The sequence below is a fragment of the Amphibalanus amphitrite genome, unplaced genomic scaffold (assembly GCF_019059575.1).
Source record: "Amphibalanus amphitrite isolate SeventyFive unplaced genomic scaffold, NRLGWU_Aamphi_draft 000044F_arrow, whole genome shotgun sequence".
Lineage (NCBI taxonomy): Eukaryota > Metazoa > Arthropoda > Thecostraca > Balanomorpha > Balanidae > Amphibalanus > Amphibalanus amphitrite.
In genome coordinates this window covers 1,213,750-1,239,319 of record NW_024881540.1, presented here as the reverse complement: position 1 = coordinate 1,239,319, position 25,570 = coordinate 1,213,750, and the positions used below count along the sequence as shown (strand labels likewise).

Below are 25,570 nucleotides of genomic sequence, written 5' to 3'. Positions count from 1 at the left end.
ATGGGTTTGAAACAGGTAGGAGTAAACGAACTAAATGTTTGAGACTGCGTGCTGAGTTGACAGAGGAAGATTTTTTTAAGTTGACAGCCGGCCAAACTTTTGTGTATTGGTTATAGGATGACTGACAAGTGTGCCATTAGCTCATATTTTAATTCAGTACGAAAACATACATAGTTTGCAATAGTTTGATCCTCCGATCATTAAATTCGGGGAAATCGCGTAGCGCGATCTGACAGCCTGAATATCAACAATGGGGACGCGAGTTCATAGAAGCGAGTGACGATTGGATGGCAGTGAGTTGCGCCTGCAGTTTATGCGCAAAGGTAACAAACGTGCGATAGTTACCACTTATTTGTCACTGTTGACGACTCATCTCCTGGAATCAGCTGTCTTTACATCCGCTTCATTTCCGAATCTTAGTTTATTGACAAAACAAGACCATGGATTCATTGGTGCACTTGGACATCACGCGTCGTAAACGTCAAACGAACATGACAGAATTGGCACACGCATGAACAACAACCACTGGCTACATAGAAAGCGTTCGTGCAGTGGGAAAAATGAAACATGAGAAGTTCAGACACATCTCGCAGGGGGAAGGACTCCATCTTTCCCCACTTTATTCCAACCATGTATTTGCCATACAGGTGAGACATTTGCTAATCACACGAGATCGCCAAGATCTTAATTTCAAATAAGCTTAATCGAAGTATGCGCACCTTTCATTCATACTGAACATTGGACCATATGGCACGGGCACTGAAGCTCAGGACAAACCATTAGCTTTTAGCATGATTGCACGATTTTCTATGGAAGCAGACACCTGCCATTGATTAAGAAATATTGATTTTAATATTTATTTAGATAGATGCAAGGGATGGCATTTCGTATCCGATAGCTGCTACCTTATCCTAGTTCTTTTTTTATTTTATATTGATTGATCAGCCGTCTCCGTTCAATTTCAGCCGTTTTTTTAATGACTACAAATCATGCTGAAAATGAAGCTAAAGGTGTAGTAGGTATGCGAATTCCGAAGCACTTAATTTGGTGTAGTTAAAATGATGTGTAGTACCGATAGGAAGTGGTTTTACTTTCATCCTTCGTTAAAGGGACTATCCCACCTTTAACATGGGGTTTGAGTTGAGATAGCCAAGTTTGCGGCGAGGTTCAGAAACCACTATCTATCTAGGCTGCAACCCCCGCGGCCTCTTGGTGTTGAAGAAATTCGTTCCCTTCATTTGAAAATGGGCCTTGTACAAGGCCATATCTTCAACATGGAGCGACCGTTAGTGTGACGTCACCTCGTTTAGTCATTCTGATTTAAAGGGACCCTCCCACCTTAACATTAGTTTTGAGTTGAGATAGCCAAATTGGTGGCCATGGCCTTCAAATACCGGTTTGGGCACTCACAACATCGAGAAATGCTTTAATTCGACGATATGGAATTTCAAACTTGCAGTTTTCGGATTCTAAGGGGCTAATGCATTGGTATGCCCCCTTAGAATTTGTGACGTCAGCGGAGATCTAACGATTTTTAAATCTTAGACTAATACCATCGTTAACACGTGGTGGTATACGCTGCTTTGCGCGCAACGTCTGCCGCACTTTAAGGCTGCCAAATTATTGCTTCCAAATAAAGTCGCTAGTAACAGGGAGATCCCAAAAAGTAAACAAAAGTAAAAGCCTAATATCTTGAAAACCAGTGAATATTTTTCGGTGAAATTTGGTAGATATTCGTTTTCGCTCTTTCTGAACCAAGGGACATCACTTTCATGCCAATTCATCAACTTTTTTGAAGGTGGGAGGGTCCCTTTAAATGGGTTTGTTCGTTGAAAAATCGCTTAAAACTTGGTCTGAACTTTGTTGTGGTGCCTACAGAGTAAAAAGAATCAGCTTTATGACAGTAATGTGGCCTGGGGAAGGAGGTAATTTTGGGCTGTGACGTCACATATTTGAAAGTTTGTGTTTGGAATATGGGAAGCCTAAGATGTTTAATGAAAAATCAATGCCAGAACCGTGTTCCTGGTCATCCAATCTATAAAGTCGGTCACAATTTAACTGGTTTTAACAACATTTTAGAAGGTGGGATAGTCCCTTTAAAGGCAGTGTGTGGCCAGAAGTAGCTTTGTCCCTCTCATCTCTCGCAAATTATGCAGCAGGTTGATAGCATAAGAAGTTCATGAACTCAGTTATCTACAGAAAAAAATGTTGTCGATCCAAAAACGATAAAAAAGGATGCTTCGCGCAGCAGCTGTGACGTAGCTTACCTAACAAAACGTGCAGTCTAGCCAGAAATCCTATCTTCAAGCTAGCTAACTACTTCAAAGTGCATGTACGTTAAACGTTATCCTAGATGTTCCTGAGAGATGCAGAAAAAATGTTCCAAGTAACCTCTCCCGTACCTACCTCGCGAGTAATTAGTGACTAAAAAGACCCACAGAGTAAAAACAATCACGTATTATGACATTGTTCGTCCGATACAAACTTAGGTATCGGGATGGCATATTTCGTTCGCCTTTACAATGACATAGAACCTAAGCTCTAAAATGCCAAAGCTTACACCCACACCACACATAAAGTTAGTCTACTCCCTTCTTCACTATCGCACTCACGCCTACTCATGACAAGACAGATGCACCGTAGCAAAAAAAAAAAAAAAATTGAAATGCACGTTTTGCAACAAATAACAGAACACGCGACAAAAAATAATTGGAGCTCGGCAAAAAGCGCCGAGTTCCTGGGACTGGTATGCCCCAGCGGGCACAGCAATCATTTTTTGACGTACAACATTGCATACTTGCTCTTGGCCCACTGCATGCATCTTTCAACGGCACTCTCCATTTGTCATGACCGCCTACCTTCGGCGTCAAAAGGTAGTGCGCGCCTCAGGCGTCAGCTACCTCTGGTTCTGGATCACACAAAACGTCGACTCTCTCGCTCTCCTTGCTCGCAACTGGCTGCACATTCACGCACGTTTACACGAAAAAGCCGCACGGTCCTTCGAGCACATGTGCGTGCGTTTCGTTGCAGTTGAACACTTCCCGGAACGGTGCCGCCTGTTCCACTGTAAGCTCCAGCCTGCGGGCATGGGTAGGTTAGGTTAGGCACTGTAAGCTCCAGCCTGTGGGCATGGGAATGTTAGGTTAGGCACTGTAAGCTCCAGCCTGTGGGCATGGGTAGGTTAGGTTAGGCACTGTAAGCTCCAGTCTGTGGGCATGGGTAGGTTAGGTTAGGCACTGTAAGCTCCAGTCTGCGGGCATGGGTAGGTTAGGTTAGGCACTGTAAGCTCCAGCCTGTGGGCATGGGTAGGTTAGGTTAGGCACTGTAAGCTCCAGTTTGCGCCTCTGCGGGCATGGGTAGGTTAGGTTAGGCACTGTAAGCTCCAGTCTGCGGGCATGGGTAGGTTAGGTTAGGCACTGTAAGCTCCAGCCTGTGGGCATGGGTAGGTTAGGTTAGGCACTGTAAGCTCCAGTTTGCGCCTCTGCGGGCATGGGTAGGTTAGGTTAGGCACTGTAAGCTCCAGTCTGCGGGCATGGGTAGGTTAGGTTAGGCACTGTAAGCTCCAGCCTGTGGACATGGGTAGGTTAGGTTAGGCACTCTACGCTCCAGTCTATAGGCATGGGGCAAGAGAAAATGATAAGTGTTACTTACTTGACCTTTCCATCGACCTTGAACTCGGTGAACTCGTCCCATCGGCTCTTCTCCTCCGTCTTATGCAAACACAAACTCTGTGAACGGGTATTAGCATTAGGTACAAACAAGCAGCTAGAACTGTATGTTGTTATTAGGATGGACATAAACGTCTTGCATGTCGTTTATAGCGAGCCTCCCAGGTGCTACACATTTAAAGTCGGTTATTTCTATTTGGCCCGCTTCCACATTGATTGTCGTCCGTGAGTTTGCTGTAGAGCCGGCTATGTAGCCTTTTCCGGCATATCAGCTCAGGACGCACCCAGAACACAACAGGGTTCGAATCGGATCATTGCCAGGACCACGTTGGTAAATTCATTCACAACTCATAACCGAATACCGATGATGCATGTTTTCTGCAGGGTGCAGTAAAAATGTACCTACTCCAAGCGTTGATGCTTCTGCAAGTTTGCCCTAAATAATTTGCAGCAGTTTTGTGTTTATAAAAATAGTTGTGCTAAATATTGACAACTATATGCTGTAACAAAAAATCGCAAATCAGCTCGAGTTCCAACCATAACCTGTTAGCTATCTAAAAAGTCTCACCTGGCCAAAGGCAGAAAAGAAAACTTTTTCCGCCGACATGTCTTCTAAGCCGGGCAGCTGTTCGTCCCCAACCTCCTCCAGGTGCGCCAGCATTGTCTGGAACAACAAAGCACACAATTAATGGACCAGTATGAGTCGGTTTAGTTTAGTTGGTTGGATATTCATTCCTTTCCGTGCATTGGCATTTCCGTAGAATTTGACTCGCATTGCCGTCGCTCAAGTCGACCGCAGATGATGATATACACTCAAATTTCAAAATCCCAATAGAGTGAATTTGAATTAAATAAGAAACGTCACACGATGGGACACTCAAATTTCACTGCCATCACTGCACCCTGCCTCAGTGTCAAAGTTTCACCCTGTCCTGGTACAGAACATTCAGTTTCAAAGCTCAGTATCCTGCTGTATGCACCGCGAGGCCACCGAAAGGTGACACGAAATGTCGCTGAAATGTCACCGTCCGCCTGTTTTTCAGTAGTGTTCTGACAGGAGGGGAGACCTATTCGGTCACACGTTGAGCGGTGGGGGTTTCATACACATCTGTTCGGGTGAATCAGTGCCGAGTCTGGGGGCTTCTGTGGTGGAGTGCAGTCCTTCGGCTCGTGTAGAGCTGCAGCTCACTTATACAGAGCTGCAGCTCCTCCGGTGGAGCTTGATCGCAGCTGCGGCTTACCGAGCAGAGCTCATAAACAGCTTCACCTCATCTGGATGAGCTCACTCAGAGAGCGCACTTTTAAACAACATCTGGTGGAGCCCCTGATCGTATCGTGGTGTCAGACCGTGACCAACTCCGCTGGTGAAGCCGTCCAGTGATGTCCTGCCAGAATTTCGGCTCAGAATCGTCTCGACATGAAATTCAAGCCATGCCTCTGGCCTTTCTCCTCACGACGGTGCTGCTGGTGGCGACGACGACTGCCCTGCCGTGTGATCTCAGCAACCTGAACTCGATCAGCACGTGCATCAGGGGTATCCTGGAGGCGGCCAGGCCGGCGCTCGGGGCCAAGTTCGACCCCCTGGTGCTGAAGAATGCCTCGGGTAACGGCTCGGTGCGGTGGTGGGTGGGCGACATCCGGGTGTACGGGCTGGGCGACTACACGATCGATCACGTGTCGGTGGCTCACACGGGCCCCACCGTACTCCGAGCGAGGTTCGCTGTCTACTGGCCCCAACTGGTGGCCAACGCCTCAGGCGAGTTCGTACTGTGCAAAAACGTCTGGAAGGAGTATCATTGTTTCTCGCTAACCTGCAAGCCGAAAATAGAGGTGCTCGATCCATCGGGAAGTGTTCAGTCGCTGATAAATCTGAACTACAGCAATAACTCCCTGTCGGCATTCCCATCGAATACGGAGATCGATGTACGAATGCCCGATATCAACGTAGAAGTGAATCTGGATGGCGTACTGGGCGTTCTGGATAGCTTCCTTGGATTTCCATCGAGAGAGTATGCGACAAACCTCGTGGAGACTTGGTGGAAGAAAAATAAGAAAACAGTTGAAAACGAAGGGAAAAAGGAACTTCACAAACTTTTTGATAAACATATTTCATCCAGGCTTCCTCGTGCCTTAGGGTGATGTAATTTATTTTAAACACCATCTTTGATTCAATATACGAAGCCGTCTCATGATGTTGGCTTTCTTGTTACTTAGAAGTTTTGCATCACATTTATAGGAACAGGGTGGATGAACGTATTAAGGTATAAGGAATGAACGTATAAGTGGATGAACGTATGAACGTAAATAGCGTATAAGTACGTAGAAGCTATGTAGAAAATAATAGATGTAATAGCAATAACAAACGAGGAAAGCTCTTTGCTTAGGTGCCGTGATTGAAAACGGAATTCATAATACATTTTGCAAGCGAAATTGGTATCCTATCGAATTCGATGGGAAAAAACGCGTAGTGGCATCGCTGAATTTTGACATCTCATGACATTTGATGCCTGATGGATTAAAAAAAAAAAACTCGGCATGGTCAGCTGAACGATTGTCAAGGCGATGGCGAATATGTAATTGTCAAAACTGACGTTGTCGACTTGATCCTAACCTTTAGTGTATCGAACCTTATGACTAGAAGCTGTCAATAAGCTCACCTGCAGAGCTAGCCGTAGAGCCAGGACCTGGTCGGAGGCTGACGTGGTCACCCTCGCCACCGTCTGCGGCTCAAGCTGGGACGTGGAGAGCGCCGCCGAAATGCAGCGTCGGAACGTCTCCCGGTTGTGGGCCATCGTGTCCCCGCCGTCGACTGTCGAGTTGGTCTCCTCGGCGAGCGCTAGGCTGCCGGGCTTGATGGCAGCGAGCAGAGCCTCCGCCAGCCGGGTGCCCAGACCTCCGTACTTGAAAGGCCTGGCGAAAGGAGCATTGTTACGGTTCAGTCAATTATGATCGCAATGAGCACTTAAAGAAGCTGTGACACATTTTAATGCAAACTTTCTCGCCCAACAAGGTAAAAGACATAAACTACAAGAACCATCGACAAATGCAGACAACGGCTGGGCTTAGTATATTATAAGCCACTCATGGAGCCTAGAGGGAAGGAGGACTCGAACAGAGTTTCACTCAGAGAGGGTAGAAGGGCTGCAACTGAGGGTCACAGGCAAATGGTAGGAGGGCTCAAACAGGGTCATTTAGGGGAGAGTGGGGTAAGATGCCCAGGGTGGGAAAGACGCCCCACCCCCTCTAGCGGCGAAACAAAGAATCGAACCTGGAAATTAATGTTCTTAGCGTAAAGCGGAAGCCTGCCTTGTTAACTGTACAAAAATTTGCGAAGCTCAGTTGGGCAACGGCTGGCTGGTGATTGCATGTTTTTTTATTTGCTGCTTTCAAAAAATATTTTGGTGTCAAAACATTGTAAATATCAAAGCCGGTAGATAATTTTTGCGTCCCTTGCTATAGTCGTGATACATTAACATGCGTGTACTGTGTCCCAAACAGTTTGTTTCAGGGTGTAGTTTTATGACTAACAAATTGTACTGATTTAATGTTACTTCGGTACCTTGGGGTAAGATGCCCCCTGTCCTGATGGGGAAAGACGCCCCCTAAATCCGTAGGCTGTCCTTCAAGCAGCCCGTCAAATCATTTATTACATACTTGTGATGAGAGACAAAAGCCGATCTGGGACTATTGAGAGTCCAGTACGGCCCCATGCCGGTCTCTCTGCCCACACAGCGACTTTTTGGCCGGCATCTGACTCTGAGAGCCCTCACGACGGCCTCTGTGGGCCCCATTATTGGCTTCAGGGCCCCTCACGACATTCTTTGAGGGCTCCCACGTTGGCTCCACGGGCCGCGCTGGCATCTGAGGTCCCCACGATGGGCTCGAGGGCCCTCAAGCATCATGAAGACCTATAAGGGCCCCACAGTGGTCTCCGAACGCCACCACGGAGGCTTGTTTGGCCGCTCTGGACTATGATGGCCCTAACGATGGCCTCTGAAGCCCCTTACAACTACTTTTGAGGGCCCTTACGATGACGTTTGGTGTCTACTGCAGGCTCGAAGAGACTACTGATTCGTTCAGGCGATTCACGTGCCCATTTATGTCACTTATAGTGCAGGGGGCATCTTTCCCAACGCCAGGGGGCGTCTTTCCCACCCTGTGGGTGGGGTAAGATGCCCCCTTTCACTTCTTCAGGAAATGCTTAATAGCAAAAAAGTTATCATATTTCAGGCACGAAAGTGTGATATTTTTTGAAGAAAAATGATGTTGGCTTCCGTTGAAACTCGAAGTTTTTGCTTTCCGATCGTCATTTTCGAATAATATATGACATAGTAAAACCCTGGGCATCTTTCCCCACTCTCCCCTACGGAAGGTAAGAGGGCTCAACCATAGCCCCACCCACGGATGGCAGGAGGTTTAGGACAGAGCGTCTCTCACGGTCTGCACGGAGGGTAGGAGGACTCGAAAAGTTTCACTTACATAGGTTAGGAGGGCTCGAACAGAGCTTAAAGGGACCCTCCCACCTTCAAAAAAGTTTATGAATTGGCATGAAAGTGATGTCGCTCGATTCAGAAAGAGCGAAAACGAATATCTACCAAATTTCACCGAAAAATATTCACCGGTTTTCAAGATATTAGACTTTTACTTTTGTTTACTTTTTTGGGATCTCCGCTGTTTCTAGCGACTTTATTTTAGAAGTGCGGCGTTTGCGGCAGATGTTGCGCGCAAATAGCATATACCACCGCGTGCTACAAAACGTTTTAGTCAAACATTTAAAAATCGCTAGATATTTGCGCTGACGTCACACATTCAGAGGGGTATTCCTAAGCATTAGCCCCTCTGAATCAAAATGCTGCAATTTTGAAATTCAATATTTCCGATTTAAGGCATTTCTCGGTGTTGTGAGTGCCGAAACCGGTAATTGTGAGCCAGGGACCCCATTTTGGCTATCTCAACTCAAATCTAATGTTAAGGTGGGAGGGTCCCTTTAACTCACGGAGGGTAGGACGGCTGGAGTAGAGCGTCACTCTTGTAGGGTGGGAGTTTTGGAAGAGTAGCGTCACTCACAGAGGGTAGGAGGGCTCGAACAGTCACTCACGGAAGGAAGGAGGACTAGAATAATTTCACTCACGGAGGGTAGGTGGGCTCGAAGAGCGGCGGCTGCAGCAGGTAATCAGGTACGACGACCGTGTGATGTGCTTGGCTGTAGCTCACCGACGCACCGTTCAGGAGCGGCTCCAACTCCTGCTCCTGACCTAAAACACAAACAAAAAGAACACGTCAACTTCATTGGAATAGACGCCACCTACCTACCTAGAAGGTTGGTTCTGAAACGCCGTAAATACATAACACAAGCCTATAGACTATCAGGTCATTCAAATACTCGCAATCGGTGTTATTTTGCATGTTTTTTTGCGAAGGTCCTGACCTCTGCCGTCGGCGCTAGAAATTCTCAGGTGAACGGCAGAATTCAGTCGAACATTTGACGTGTCCTCGTGGCCCGACGGCCGACAGTAACACGTTACTGCACTGTGAGCCGCTCTCACCGGGTACCAGGTAGGCCTTCTGTTCAATAATCCTCTGGTGGCGCCGGGCCGCCTGCACGCTGTCGAAGAAGTTGTGCCGCATGACATTCAGCTCCGAGTACACCTTGTCCAGCAGCTTGTCCTCCAACAGCACGGCCGGGTAGCCGCAAACCAGGTCAACGCTCGATATCTGAAAGCAAGGGACAGTGTCAGTATCAGTGCTGAGTGTTTTGAAGTCGGCGACAGAAGCAGCAGAAACAGGTGCATACCGCACAGAAAGAGCTATGCGTTATGCACTTGTGCAGGCTGCATCGGCCTGTCCGTCTACGCTGTCTATCCCTGTACCTGCATCTATTCCGTCCCTGATGCAGTGCGCCGGCGCGGTTTGGCACGTCTTTTCTCTAAGCCTCTCTGCATGTCTGTTTTTGGTCCTGTACCTGATGCAGCACGGCGGCGCGATTCGGTACGTCCATTATCTATGTATCTCTGTGTCTGCCTCTGTTTCCTGTATGTACCTGATGGAGCACGGCGGCGCGGTTCCGGTCGCTGACCAGCCGGCTGTAGGTGAGCGCCCCGCCCAGACCCTGCTGCAGCGACTGGAAAAGGTCCGTGGCCGCCCGCTGACTGTGCTCTCTGGCCTCCGACGGCTCGTCGCGCGCCAGCAGGGCTCCGGCCGCCAGTGGCAGCAGCTGGCGCGTGATCCTCGTACAGGTCAGCCAGTGGGGCGGCTGGCGCTTTACGCCTGTTCGAAGAGAAAGGGACGTGAACGTCGGACTTCAGAGTGACATTAGCGTGGGAAACTGCGAAAAGAAGCTGAAAGGGACGCACAAGAAAGTCTGATACCAGTAATGCTTCAAGAGGACCAGTAAACTTAAACCAGTAACCCGTTTGTGCCTGCTAGAGCGTTGAGGGCGCAGGCCATGGAATGCCGGACATGGAATGCGCGGATCATGGAATGTTCAGGTTTGCTGTGTCGGGGCTCGACAGGCCAGACTGACCGGTGAGTTCTGATCGGAGCACGTCCAGCGCGGCGCGATCCACCTCCGGGAGGTAGGGCAGGTAGCCGTCCACCAGTCGCCACATCAGGTACTCGTTCATCGAGCTGAAACACCGCGGGTGTTAGCACAGCTGTCGGCGGCACACCGGCGCTGCGCAGGCAGTTATCAGCAGGTGACACGGGGCCCGGGGGTGCATTGTGCTCCACAGATAGTTATCAGCATGCAGGCCATCTGTCAGTGGCACATAGCCAAATCTGCCGGTGAGGATTTTTGTTGGGTCAATCTTGCCTGATGTATTTTGAATACCAGAACGTCGTTCGGCGTTCATCGAAATGGAAATCTTGAGAGAATGTCCTGAGTCGAGCTTACCGTGCTGTCAGTTTGCCAAGTGTTTGGATCTGTCCTAAGTTTGTCGCCAATGCCTCACACAATTCGCATGCAGAGTGGACGGATCGCTGTACCTGGTGGCTGTGCTTGACACAATCTTGGACACCTCCAGGACGTACTGCTGGTCGGGCAGCACGACCTCTGTCTCCATCGTGACCTTCCCAGCGGGATACACGTCCCGTAGGATATTCAGCCAGTCAATCTGCCGGTAACAGGGGAAGATACGCAACTCCGTGGTAGACAACACACGGCAACGCTCAGCTGTAACATCCACGGATAAAAAACCTTGAGATTTCCTCCCCCAAAAACATCCGTTATGAATATCAGGGATTCTTGACCTAGAAAACTGTAGGACAACGTCGAATTGACATTGACTGATATTTTCCGAATGAGGTCTCAACTCTGAGTGGTGGACGAAAAAAGCTGCCTACTGGAATCCTCGAGTTGGTTGCAGTTGCCTGCCGTTGCTGAGTGCAGGTACCCACCTGAGGCGACTCCTTGCGGAGCCAGTCAACAGTGACCCGCTGCGGGTGCGGGGTGCTGGCCGGGTCACTCCTCTCCAGAGGGTCCAGCGACGCCTCCGCCAGCCGCCTCTCGTAGTGGAACATGTTCTTGGCGAACCGAGCGGCGCTGTCTACAGTGACGCCGATCCGCAGCAGGACATCCTGGATGTAGCGCTGGTATGCCGTCACCACCTGGTGTCGCAGAAAGGGGGATCGGAGGCATTACAGACCAGAAGCACAGAGAGAGGGCATCGCAAACAATACACTTCAAACGACCAGAGGACAAGCCTCTGGGAAGCACGATCCGCCTGATTGACCATGGTCTGGCATTCGTGAGTACCTGACCAGTGGTTATGGAGCCGGAGGGAGGCGAATTGGGCCGCATTTAGCAGACCCTGACGTCTCACGAAATGATCAGCAGGAAACGACATATCTTGAACGATAGATAGGAGTAGGACTATCCGAAGTGATCCATTTTGCGGCTGCCTGTTTGCCCATAGGCGGCGGAACGGGGAGGGCACCGGGGCACCGTGCCGTCCTTTGATTTTGGTATTTTAACATTAGCCCTATGGGCGTTGCATGGTAAGAATCATGGGACCAAAAGTCGGCAGTGCCCCCCCCCCCTTAATTGAAGGTGTTCCGCCGTTACTGTGTTTGCCTCTCTGTCAGTGGGCACCACTTACCGGGTCGTCTGGCTCCCTGAAGTAGTGGCCACGATCCCGCAGGCCGAAGCCACCCGGCGATATCTGCGTCAGGACAGACAATGTCAACGTTACTCACATATCACATTACACACTGCACCGATATACGAACGAGTATGTGCACACCGGAAAGTATATGTGCACACCGAGCCTAGTTGTACGGACTAAGCATCATTCGCACTTTCGTGGTCGATTTGTTGGAGTGATTTGTCCGATGCAAGATCGAAGCTTACAAAGCCCGGCCACGTTATTGTCTGATCGTGGAAGTCAGTGCCGTCCGGTAGTGAGGTCAGTATCCTGGCTATTGTCCAGTCGTGTCGACCATCTTCAGAACCGGACGGTGCTGCTGAGGAGCACCGTTCCCCGATCACGCCGCCCACCTGCAGCACGTTGTTGGTGCCGTTGTCAGGGTCGGCCACCACGCCGATCCTGAAGAAGACGTCGATGTTGTGGTCGGCGTGGAGCTGGCGGATGACGGCGCCCGGGTTCCACAGCTGCCGCTCAAACTTGCCTAGCGGTTCGAAACCACCTGCACGACGACAAGCGTTGGTCACCTTCCGAGTCGGGAGGGAGGGATGATTCAATGTCAGGAATTTATCGATTTTTGCTATCGCTCAATATCCGAATCGAATCGGAACTTGATTTATTAGAGCACAATGAAGTTAAGTTATCCAATCAATTATTTTTTATTTGTGTCCTAAGATGACAAAGCTAAGGGCTAGTGAGGCGAATGACAATGCCTTCGGTAAAATTGATTACATGCTTCTTGAAGTCTCTGAGCGCATTGGTTCGAGTCTCATGAGGAGCCGATGATCCGCCCATTGCTCGGGCCACTGACCGAGACTGCTGACCACTCCGAGCAGTTTGGTGGCCAGGTCGGAGCGGTCCGGGTGCGCCGCCCGGTCCATGCAGCCCATGTAGAGAGCGCTCAGCTTCCACAGGTAGGAGCGCGGCGACTCGACGTACGGCAGAGTGGAGAGGATCCTCTGCAGACGCTCCTCGGCTGTCGGCAACACTAGGGCTGATAATCCCGGGACTTTTTGGCAATCCCGGGATCCCGGGATTTTAGAAATGCAATCCCGGGATATCCCGGGATCCCGGGATTGAGCAGTTTTTATTTTAACCTGTCTACAAGGCAGAATTTTCTTGCAATATCGTATGTATATGGCGCATCCTTACCATCATAAACACAATACCAGGCATACACCTTCACCCCGAACAAATATAAGAGCATGAATGACATTGATCATTGTATTTCTTGTTTATATTTCGAGTCAGGATACAGTAGACGTGCCTACGGATTGTGGTCGTCTGACCAGCAGCATGTCCTGGTCACATTCACTTGTTACGGTAGTAGCACTTGAGGAAGCAAAGTGCATCAACGACTTCGTCGCCGAGACTCGACCGCACTTTTGTGACGATATTCCCGACAGTGGAAAACACTCGTTCCGATTCAACACTCGTAGGAACTATGCCCTTCAGCCAGTTGTAGGACAGCGCTACCATGCCTGTCCTTCGTGAGATAGGTAAATTTTCCAATTCTTTCCTTATGGCCTTCGTCATCATCAGAGAAGATTGCGAAAAGTTAATCCCAGACGGGCATGAACTGGTGCCTTGCTCTGGAGCTCTAACCTCATCTAGAGCTTGTTGAAGCATCGACTGAAGAGACGGCGCTGATTCAGGATCATCAGCGTCCATCACTTCTGTATCTACACCTACTTCGGTATCATGCATCTGTTCTCCCAATCTTTCCATCATGTGGACAACTAAGTCCTGTGCTTCCTTGCGAGAGGCACTAGGAAAAATATCTTGCCAGTCTCTGTCTGCCGACATTTTGTTATGGAGCGATTGTAGGACTTTAGCCGCACGTGACCGTCTCTGTCGGATGCGCTGTTTCAACGCATCAGACAGTTTACATGCAATCGCGCAGTCCTCCTTGTCAAGCGCGCTTAACATAAACTTTAGAGCAGCTTCAGCCTCCAATAGTCCACTTTCTCTCCTGCATAGCGCTTCTGCTCCGAGTTTCATGATTCTCAGGCAGCGAATGAGCGCAGGTATGGCGGCGTATTCATAATCATCGATCATTTTCATACGTTTGTCTCCTATGTCAATGAGTGCTTTGTGGACAGCTGCTTTGATGTTATCAAATCGTTCTAGCATGTCATACAAACTATTCCATCGGGTTTTACAGTCTAGCACTAGCATCAGTTCCTGCCCACGCTCCTCTCTGACGTATTTCTGAAGGACTTCATTTCGTACGGGCGATTTTCTAAACCAGCGGACAACGTTTCTAATGCTTTTAACGACTGGAGAGAGCGAACTATGTAGTTCGTGGTGACCAGTAGCACCAGTAGTGTTTTCTTCCACGTTGTCGTCCTCATCCTCGTCATCACCGTCGGATTCATCTGACGAGTTCACCTGCAAGGCGACAATATCCTTACCTTATTAATCTATATAAGATGTACATATATTAAGGGGTCATCCTGCTGTGTTGGCTCCTCGGATTATTTGTAGATGAAGATTTACGACTCTTTATGCTTTAAGGAGAGTAATTGCGCGATGCGGATGAAACTGAGCTCGATGCTCTTAAGCCTTGTTCTCTGGGTGAAATGTTGTTTGTTCTTTGACTCTTATGAAGTGAAATCGCACAGTAAATGATACGAACTTTGGTGCACAATTTTCTACCATTTCGTCACTGTTATTCTATTTTCACGCTAGGTGCCTATGATCAGATGTATGCATAATTGTATACTAAGCTCACCTGGTTAGGTCCACCACCACCACGGTCGTCATCTGCTTGTTCAGAGGTCTGCCCGGCGTCACCCGAGTACAGAGCGTCGACAACGGCGAGGTGAACACCGTGTGCGAAGCAGAGTTGGTGCTCACATGGCAGTGACTTCCCGAATTTCACCATCACCGAAGCTCCGTCGGTTGTGACGCAGGTGACGTGCTTACTGAGTTCAAGGCCAAATTCTGCCAGCTTGCCCTGCAGAAGATCCAGACATTTCTCTGCTGGCATCGATCCGTGACAACGCGCGACACCGAGACCCCACATGTTACCTTCGCAGTGGACAGTCACGCTCATATAGCGACGGTTTTTCAGGGACGTATACTCGTCGATCGTAAGTGAGAACCGTTTGCCATTTGACAATTCTGCGGCCAGCTTCGCCTTCACGTCACACTTCAGGCGAGCACAGTGTTTGAGGACACGCCGGCGGATCGTGTTGTGATGGGTTGGAAGGTTTTTATATCCTTTAGCAGCCAAAAGTCCGCGTAGGTCCGGTGAGGTACAGAAAACTGTAAAAGGTATCCCATCTCTCGCGCACATTCTAGCTAGGATAGCATCCAGGTCGTCGTCCGTTTTGGAAACATAGTAGCAATCTAAGGTCTTCATTCCTTTTAGATGCGGTGCCGTGGTTTTAGCGCTCTCACCTTGACCTTCGCCGGACACGTTTTGCGGCGTCTCTCCGGATCGGGATGGTCCAGCAACACTCATACCACCATGCTTGCTCCTGAGGTGGACGTGAAGTCCTTTGGTGGAACCTCCAGATATTTTCAGTACCTTTTTACAAAGACGACACTTTGCTGTGTGGCCATCTTGACTTCTTAGATAATGTTCCCACACCGCACTGCCTTTAAATTCAGCAAAATCCGACATTTTGGCAAAGTTAGCTATAGCTTATCACAAAGGCACGTAATTAATAATTATTCACTAACGGTAACCATGCCCAGGGCGCCCGGCCAGCCTCATGGATCGTCCAGCCACGGGGCACTGACAGTAACTGAGCCACCAGACGTGCTCCCACAGTCACACAGAGAAGACGGCCGACCTCCTCCCACTCGATGGACTCGAATTCGATAGTCGGCATAGTATGTCATCGTGCAAAATGATCTGTTAAACCGAGTACGCGAGGGACGTCGCGGGGAGCGAGAGATGAGCCGAGAGAGAGCTCGTCTCTCGCCACATTGTGAAGGCTGAGACGGTGTGAAAAATGTCAATTAGGTATATATGTAACCAATACTTGTGCATAACGACTTTGCACGGCGTAAGTTAGATCTTTGGACATAAAACTGCACTGTAATGCGTTGTTACTCACTTACCTTTTTTACATACCTACTATCAGCTACACTTTATGAACGATGTTTCTGTACGGAAAATATCGGGATCCCGAAATCCCGATGCTTCTAATCCCGGGATTCGGGATTAATACAATCCCGGGATCCCGGGATCCCGATCCCGGGATTATCAGCCCTAGGCAACACGACACATAGTCGCACAACGTCACATGGCCGCGTCAGACAGAGTCACACAATGACAGTTGACACGTCACGCAGCACAGTCAAATGATCACTCACATCACACTATGGCATGGCTCCATTGTTCGTCTCTTTATTAAGTATTCAGTTGGAAAAGTATTGGACACTGAGAGGCGTTTTCTTCCCTCAACGAATAGAAGGTTGGCGGATTCTTAGCCAGCGGCGAGTAAAAATGCAAGCCGAATAGTTATGGGATATGGGATGAGTTGGTTATAGACATCTACCTATACCTAGATTGCTGATGTTTAGACTTTTTGAACATTTATCTAACCATTTTTACACTTATCCGACTGTTTTCGACTGGGCACTATAAGCCCCAGCGAGATCTAGATCGAATCATTAGCGGAGCTACGGCAGCGATTTGTGCTAATACTACCAATTACTGTGGGCTCAACCGCTCTGGCTGTGAAGCAACCCTCCAAGCTCCGAATGTTGAACCCAAAACGAAGCCAGACCGTTCCGAGTTTTACCCGTCGCGGCAGCTGCTCCCTTGCACTGGGTGGAGCCTGAAACTTGTTCCGCGCCATGGTGATTGGTGGTGTTCCGATTGTGACGTAACACGACCAGGCGGGAGCGGAATATGCCCCTTTTTGACTCGGCTCCTGGGTCACGTAGTCGTAGTGACAATCGGTAAACGGCGTTTGAGAGAACGCCCGTAATCGCGAAGAAAGTTCTACTGAAAGTTCAGAGGTCAACAGACTGCGGGGATCATGGACGCTGAATTGTTTCCATTCTGACGTTCTTGGACAAAATTTATTAGTAGGTACTAGGAATAGCTCGTAAACTTATCATAGGCCTAGAACATCCCGAAAAAGGCGTTCGCAGCGACAGTGGCGGATCCAGGGGGGGGGGGGGGGCAAAATGGGCATTTGCCCCTCCCAAACGGCATAATATTAACATTACGCCTATGGACGAGGCATGGAAAGAATCGATACATTGTTATGGTTTGCCCCCCCCCCCCAAAAAAAAACTCTGAGCTAGATCCGCCTCTGCGCAGCGACGCTGTAGGTATAGCTGTACCAGGTACCTATTAGTTGATGACTGACGAGCCACGCGCCGATTTGTAGAAAATGGTAAAACCAGGAAAATGTGACCTGTCTTCTTCGTTGTTCCAATTGTTCCAGTAGCTGGCTCGTCCATCGTAACAAGCTGACGTAACATTTGACAAAGCTTGCCTTCCCGGAAGTCAGATGTGTGACGGTATCAGAAATGAATGATGTAGCCTGGTCACACGTCCATGGGCGCCGCCACCGGGGGGGGACGGGGGGGACGCGTCCCCCCCACTCTCAGAATGGAAGGGGGACGTCCCCCCCAAACTCATTACGGAGCGAGCGAAGCGAGCGTAGTCTTTCGTAGGTTAACGGAAATTTCTGAGTATGCCGTGGTCACGCTTTTGCTAGGCTTATATCTCAGCAACTACTTGACCGATTTACATGCAGTAATTTTTGTAGGGTAGCACTACATAGATTCATTTCTTCTAACGAGCATCGGACTATTCCCGATGCATGTGAGTGACCCCATATGCACGTGCCACGTGAAAAACGAAGAGGTGTCAGTTTTGTAACAATTTCAATATCTCGGCAACTACTGGGCCGATTGCGCTGAAAGTTGGCATGTAGGTAGGTATACCCACTAGGCATTAGGCAATGCATATCCATGTGCCACAGTTGGGGTGCTGCTGCACGTGCGCACATGCAGGGGTCGATTCCAGATCTCGAGAACGGCTGAACCGATTGTGCTGAAATCTGATACATGGTTAGGGACCGGTTAGTAGGGTGCCGTGCAAAAGTCAGTTGGGACCCATTTTGCACGTGCGCACGTGCAGGGTGCCGCTTCCAGATCTCGAGAACGGCTAGGCCGATTGCGCTCAAATTTGGCACATCGTTAGGGACCGGTTAGAAGGGTGCAGTGCACAAGTTAGTTGGAGGTATCCCCTCGCAATTTCGCACGTGCAAGGCCCACCCCACCTTCTCGCTCGCTCCGTTGGTCGCCCCAAAAGGCGTTTTACTGGTTGTTATAGTTCTCTATATACCGTGGTTGTTATCCTACTCGAAATTTGATTAGGCCCTTCGGTCCAATGAGACCATTTCAGAGCCGCAAGTATGAAAGAATTAGTGGGAGACATTGGTCGGGGCAGCCACCCCAGTGAGCCACTTGGGATGAACCCGACCAATTGAACAGGCAGCCCAGCCCACTGGCACTCACTGCACCCGGCAAAGGACCATAGCTCCAGTGGAGCCATTCCCGCATGGGATAGAGTTGCCCGTCCAGCCCGGAGCAGGGGGTTGCGGCGTGGAGGAGAAGGGTTTGACTGTCCTGGGATGGAAGAGATGGAACGGCCGGTGCCGAATCTGAGAGGGTCCAGGAGGTTTAGATACTCAGTATATGGGGTGTGGGCCTACATGCATTGGTCTGACCCCTGCCAACTCGGCCAACAAAATATCCAGCTCTTATCCGACCTGTCATCGCGGAACTGCTGATTTTTGATATCGTGATCAACGTGTGTCGTATAACACGACTGGCCGAACACGGGCCTAATATATTTCGTCTAACCAGCCAAGAACATGACTTTACACCAATCCGACCTCGATTTTCGAAGACTTCAACTCCGACTCTGGCCAAAACTGGCCAAAACAGTCAACTCCGACTGATTCCGGCTCCGACCCCACACTTCTGCAGTCACGCTACACTAAATTTCCAGCTTCTAAGAAATAAGCTATACGGTTGCAGTACCACAAAACTTTGAGGCGACTTGACTACTTGACTTGGTTTTCCTGACCTAAGGTTTTCTGGTATCAAGCTTGTTACACGGGCTGCAAAATTCGTATTTTGGAGCAGTTTTGCCTAATGTTTTTTGCCAATTTTCGCGGCGCTTCGCGCCGATTCGTGCACAAACCAAATAGAGAGATTTGTGACTATACAACCAGCTCTTAAATCCGACCTGTCATCGCGGAACTGCTGATTTTTGATATCGTGATCAACGTGTGTCACACGTCCATGGGCGCCGCCACCGGGGGGGGGACGGCAAAAAACATTAGGCAAAACTGCTCCAAAATACGAATTTTGCAGCCCGTGTAACAAGCTTGATACCAGAAAACCTTAGGTCAGGAAAACCAAGTCAAGTAGTCAAGTCGCCTCAAAGTTTTGTGGTACTGCAACCGTATAGCTTATTTCTTAGAAGCTGGAAATTTAGTGTAGCGTGACTGCAGAAGCTCCACCACGCGGGTATGCAATATGCATTACCTATGCAATATGCATTATCGATCATATTAGTGGCATACATCAGCAATTATACCGTGATAGAACACGAGGATTTGCCGTGTCAAACTGAATCGGACATCAGATGTGTATATAGGTAGGTACTCGGTGGGAATGCGGTCTATAGCCATTACTTTAACCCTCGCATGTGTAGGGGGGGGGGGTCGGATGGACCCCCCCATGGTTTTTCGCGAATAACTCGCGTAAAAAGCGGCCGATCGCGACGAAACTTTCAGTACCCTCGCATTGATCAATTTTACACCTACCCTGAAAATTTCATGACCCTGACCCCAATGACCTTTGACCTGTGACCTCTTTTCCGAGACCATGTTTGGCCGGAATCGCGATTCCGCGTATGTCGGCTCGCATTAGCCGCGCGTTTGCAAGCTTTTCGTGGTTTCAAACGTTCAAACATGTGATTTGATGTTGCTCCCATGCATTAGGGTGGGTGTCAAGGTCACCTGAAGGTCAGGTCAGGTCATTGACCTTTGGTGACCTCGGTTCACTTTTTCGAGTTTTACATGTTTCTAGGCTAGTTTTTGGAGCTGAATTCGAATTTAGCAACCATTTGAACATTTACGAAGTAGTTTTGGTGACTTCGTAACATGTTACGAAGCTGTCAGAGGCGGTTGACACGTAATAATAATACCCGTCACGACGCCTACTGGTTGACCTGACCTGACCTGACCCGACCTGGTCTAAATGCTTAAAGACATCATCTGTGATCAAAACTAACACGATATTCGTGATCAGCACCCCGAAAAACCCCTTAGCAGCCACACTTTACGACTTTCTAACAGGTCCCGATTTTCCCGACCTTGGGTCATTGACCTGACCTGGAAGGTCAACCAATGACCTAGGACCTTAAAATTGGGTATCATCGGCTTCCTCTCGTCACGGGCAACACGCTCGTTTTTTCCGCGAAGCTCTAGCTCGATCAGGGGCCAAACGGCAAGGGGGGGGTCCAACCGACCCCCCCCCCCTACACATTAGAAGCTGGAAAACGCCGCACACATGCGAGGGTTAAACGTTGAATGCATCCGACCGAAAAAGCCACGGTAAGAATGTCTACTTTTGGGTTTTCAGTCGGTCAGTCCGTCCCCCCCAGTCAAAAATTCGTGGCGGCGCCCCTGCACACGTCACGTGACCATTTCCTTGTGAGTCTATAGTCACTGCTTCAAGCGGTTCACGTGAGCGTGACTGTTGCTCACCTTTGCGTTTATCAAACTGGATTCCTTCCACGCTCACACATAAATTAGGTTTTTGGGATGCTTAGTGCAAACTTACGCAAACTTAGCCTCGTCCTTACTGGCGTTTTCGCAGCCGCTAACGCATAGCGGGGAGGGGGGATCGGACGTCCAATTTCGCTACATATCTACCTATCTCATCCGTCTCGCCGTTCCCGTAATCCTCAGCAACTAGCGATTAGATAAGCTAATCCATGGCTCGTTACAATCTTCCTTTTCTACCAACAGACCTACAGCACAGTTTCCTTGAATGTGAAACGTCCAAGATACCGATGAAGGTACCCACTTTTCCGGTACTTCCTGTTGGTCAGGCTAAACGCAAGCAAGGTAACTTTTGTTTGATATTTAGGTACATTCGGTGTAGGAATAAAACATGTCAGGGTTTCAATTCGAGCTCTCTATGACAGAGCTCTAGGAGGGCTATACACGGCTATACTGACCGGAGCGGCGCATTTTCTGAGTGACGCCCCACTCGCTGTCGATGGCCGGTATGGGGTTGCGCTCCACCCAGGCCGAGCAGCTGTGTTCCCAGAACGTGTTGCACGCCATGGCGTCATCGCCGACCGTGCCGGCTTGCAGCTGAAGCGTACAAAACGACACAAACATCAAACATCGACGATTGGTGGCCTGAACTCTGATCACTCGCTCACGAACGGAACGGGCAGGGGTGAATGGGACTCATTGGCGAAATGAACAGGCAATGACATGGTATTGGCTCATAAAATAAAGGGGCAATGCCAATTGGAAGTCACTAATGAAATGAACGTGCTAAGACGAATGGGACTCATAAATCACGAACTAAGCGGGCAAGGGCAAATGGGACTTGTCACTCACGAAATTACCGTGCTAAGGCAAATAACTCATTCACGAAATTAATGGGAAACGGCTGAAAGGACTACTCACGAAATTAAGAAGCAAAAGTAGAAGGTTATGTACATCCGTAGGGTAAGGTGCCTAATTAGCGACCCCCTTAATTTGAACTGTCATTGCTCACGCTCTGTGGGTGCCACTGTGTGACTGGCTTGATTTTCGGAGAGATCGTTCATTTTTCTATTAAAATATAGTCATTTTCTGTCCCAATATTTACTAACTTATTTGTAATGAGCATTTTGGCAAACCATTGCAAAAAACGCTAATAGGGAACTCTTCCCGATTAGCGACCGGGGAGGGTCGCTAATAAGTCTATGGGTTTCCCCATATTAAAAATGGCAAAAAATGCGACGCCTGAAAAGATGAAATATGATCTCAAAAAGGTAACCTATACGCAAAGCACTCAATAACTCGAACAGGAACGTTTATCCAACACATTTACGTAAGTAAAAACTGATCACGTGATCCACCGAAGGCGAAAAGAAGGCGGAAACTCAAATTTTGCAGGCTATCTTGTATGATATTCGAGGTCCGCGCTGAATTCGGCACCCCTGCAGTCGGTGACGACATTTGGCATCCCCTGCCACACATTGCAAGCTTCAGCAACACCTCGTTTTCATTTCTCTCTTTTCCCCTTTCTTTCCCTTCTTGAGCTATTTGCGACCATGCCAGGCGCAAATAGGAAATATGAGTTGCGACATATTTTTAGCCGCCATGCTGTGCACAGTTGAGCGATTCACTATGGGAAAACGGTAATCAATCAAAAAAGGAATGTCGATTCAGAACAAAAAAGGTGCATCATCCTAATGTGCATCGCTTTTCATCAGAGAGGGCCCAAACACACACGTTTTGGATAAGAAACTCGTCATTTTTACTTAAACTCACCTGAAACGTCCCACCAGAAACATCGACGACCGGAAAATAATTTAATTTGATAACCAAAGTATGGCTGACCTTTTGACGATGTTTTTATCCCGTTTTCTCCTGCCAGTTTTTTCTGTAGGGAGGTGGGTCGCAAATCGGAAAGGGTCGCTAATTAGGCACCTTACCCTACGCGTACGGTATGTAGCTTATAGGTAGGTAGCTAATACTAGGTATACCTAACAACATTTTAAACTAACAGCATCCCACTAAGCACCACGGCGTCGTCCTTTATCGCCAGAAAAACCCGTCCGTACCCTACTCTTACCATCGTCCCGGTGGACGGTTACCCCATTTATTCACCGCGGGAAGGCAAACTCGAAACTTGGGATCGGGGTGACCGCTTTAGTGGCATTGGTAATTAATGGGTGGTCTACCTCACAAGTGACACTTTCCCAAGAACGGGCCAGATGGGCTCAGATTCGACCCAATCCCACATGCCACATATTATCCCATGGCTCTGAAATTCTCCCGTGGCACTAAAATTGTCTTATTGCTTTGCTGATTAGATTAGACCAAAGAGGACTATCTTGGGACTTGCCTTACCAACAAAAAATACGAAGCGCGATACGACGAAGTTGCGGTGATCACAACTGTTCACATTATAATAAGCCAAATAAGGGAGATAAGTTCATGTGTTTTGTCAGCGTTGGTTCATGATATTTCCGAGATTGCTCCAGTAAAATTTATGTCGTACTGCGTGCTAGGGAATAAGAGGTCAAACGAAGCGGTCTTTTTGAACTTTGATATTTAATTGGACATTTGTCGCTGACCAAAAGCAGAACGATTACGGGCCTATACCTATCGTACCTAGGTACCGTGCTCGCACTAGGTGTACCCTATCCGGGCCGACTTGTGAGAAATTAGTTACGTTTCCGAAATGTGTATCTACTGAAATCTCTTATTGGCTGGGCAACGGTGAGTCGTATTTACTGTATTGTATGACACTAGGCGTGCTAAAGCAAAATACCTTTTACTTTTAACCCGCGCCGGGCCGGGGGATGTTTGAACACCCCCCCGCCGCTGCGGTTTTTCGCAGATACCTATCTCGAAAAAGCGGCGCGGAGTTTTTGGCACACCTGTTCGTGCATCTTTTCCGCACATGTGAAATTTTCAGACCCAGGTCGCCTTAGGTCAGGTCACCAGGTCACGCCAAGTGACCCCACCTCAGAAAAAATAAGAATGCTCGTCATAGCTACACCGATTGATCGATTCCCTTGAAACTTTCAGCGATTGATAAGAGCAACATTATCTATAAAATGTTTATCTCGAAATTTTGATATCCGTGACCTAAGGTCAGGTCAATTTTGCGGCTTCTCATTACCTATAAGTCAATGGGAGAAAATTGAAAAGCGTCTGTTTTGCACGAACGCTATTCTAGACACTCTCAAACATCGAGATGTAGGTAAAATTGACACACTGAACCGGAAAATGGCAATTGTGACCCGTCGTTATGTCCCCGAGGTCATCTCAGGTCACGAACAGAAAACAGTTTTTCGCTAATAACTTCTCATAGAGGCGTGCTAGAGCGCTGAAAACGCCTTAGATGTGTTCGGCTCGACGTTACGGATCGACTGATATGCAACATGACCTTTTCCGGTCAGGTCATGACCTTGACCTGAGGTTTCTTTCAAATTTTCAAGTTAACCTTTCAAGGTCAAGTTATAGTTAATTTGACGCGTCTCGACGAGAGGAACACGATGCTGGCAAAAGTAATGTCATGACTCTTTTAAGTCAAAAGTTATTGCCGAAAAAACACTTTTCGTAAAAACGGCTACCTATTTTTGGAGTTTTTGCCCTCTGGAGGCTAAACCGTTGACCTGAGGTCAAATCTGAGAACATTACTCAGAACGGTCTGTAAAAGGGCTATCGAATGCGCTTTTCCGCGGCGCTGTTGCTCTATCGGTTCCCGAGATAGCCGTTGGCAGTTTCTAAAATGTTGAAATAGTCAACATTTTACCTTTGGTGACCTCTGGTGACCTGACCTTTGACATGACCCAAAAAATGACCCGAAGTGTTTTCGTCCTTATTTTGGGCGTTCTTTCGATTGCCGCTTACCGCGTGTCGCTACGCGGCCCAGGAGACGAGTTAGAAGGGGGGAGGTTCAGACACCCCCCCCCGGCCCGGCGCGGAATCTCAGAGCACGGGCCCGGCGCGGGTTAAGACATCCGAAAGTGTAAATTTCAAACAAAATAATCGAACATCGTCATTCTTACATACATAAGATCCTTCATTTGGCTTAGGTCGTTTTGGGCTGACGAGACCATTTCAGAGCCGAACATCTGACCGGGAATGCTAAGACCTAGCCAAGGCCCCTGCCGTCTCTGGTGGCGGTCGGCGGCGCACGGCGGGTGGCACGTGTGTAGTGCACGTTCCAGGCGGCGCGGGCGCGGGCGCCGGCACCTGAGGGGCCCGGCTGGTGAGAGCGGCACCGGTCGCCCGGTGACGGCACGGCCCGTGACGTCACCCGCCACCGGTCCACACGGCGATAGCCGGGCACGCCGCGATAGCCGGCCGCGTCACTCACCTGCGCGGCGGCGCTCAGGCAGTGAGCCGATTCACAGCGGCTGACGGCCTCCTCCACCGGAGCCGACGGCCAGCTCGCCGCCAGCGCAATCACTGCTGCCAGCAGCACCATCACCAGCACCAGCAGCACCACCAGCACCACCGCCCAGCGGCACGGCAGGCCCAGCGCGTCCGTGGCGCGCGACAGCCGGCCCGGTGACCGTTTGCGGGGCTCTGCGCCGTCCAGCATGGCGTCCCGCTCCGGGGACTCGTCTAACCGGCCACCATTCTCGTCCACTTTGCCACTCATCGTGCACTGGGTCACTGAGCTCGAGGCGGTCGCGACGCCCGGTCGCCCCACCGCCCGCTGCAGTCGACCCCGAATCACGGAACACTCCCACCTTTACGTTCACCGGCCAGACTGGCGACCGGCGAGGATTGGCCGCCCTACACTAGCGCCACAGGTCGGCCACAGCGGAACTAAGAAAGCCGACCGGGCGTCAGCGCCGGCAGCGGCGATAAAGGAAACGCTGGGGAGACTGGCCGGCGAGCCGTTATAATGCAACAGCGCGCGGGGAGCGGTGTGGATTGTGGAATGCACGACTCCACCCAGTTTCTGACCGGAGTAGCACTGTTTGCTTGCGCCCGGCCGCAAATTGGAGAAGCCGGG

The 25,570-nt window shown here is 49.4% G+C and overlaps 1 protein-coding gene across 1 annotated transcript; it reads right to left on the bottom strand.

The window, feature by feature from the left end:
• Positions 1-406: 406 nt before the first annotated feature.
• On the bottom strand, positions 407-25,336 carry LOC122377446 (endothelin-converting enzyme 2-like). The gene is made up of 15 exons (XM_043357481.1): positions 24,923-25,336; positions 21,045-21,183; positions 12,621-12,785; positions 12,163-12,311; positions 11,765-11,827; positions 11,064-11,273; positions 10,653-10,780; positions 10,192-10,295; positions 9,709-9,935; positions 9,215-9,383; positions 8,800-8,923; positions 6,326-6,578; positions 4,237-4,332; positions 3,652-3,728; positions 407-3,078 (listed from the first exon to the last, which is right to left on the bottom strand). Exons 1-15 carry the CDS (start codon positions 25,208-25,210, stop codon positions 2,976-2,978), a joined length of 2,295 nt encoding a protein of 764 aa, XP_043213416.1. The 5' UTR covers positions 25,211-25,336; the 3' UTR covers positions 407-2,975.
• Between the last annotated feature and the right edge of the window lie 234 nt (positions 25,337-25,570).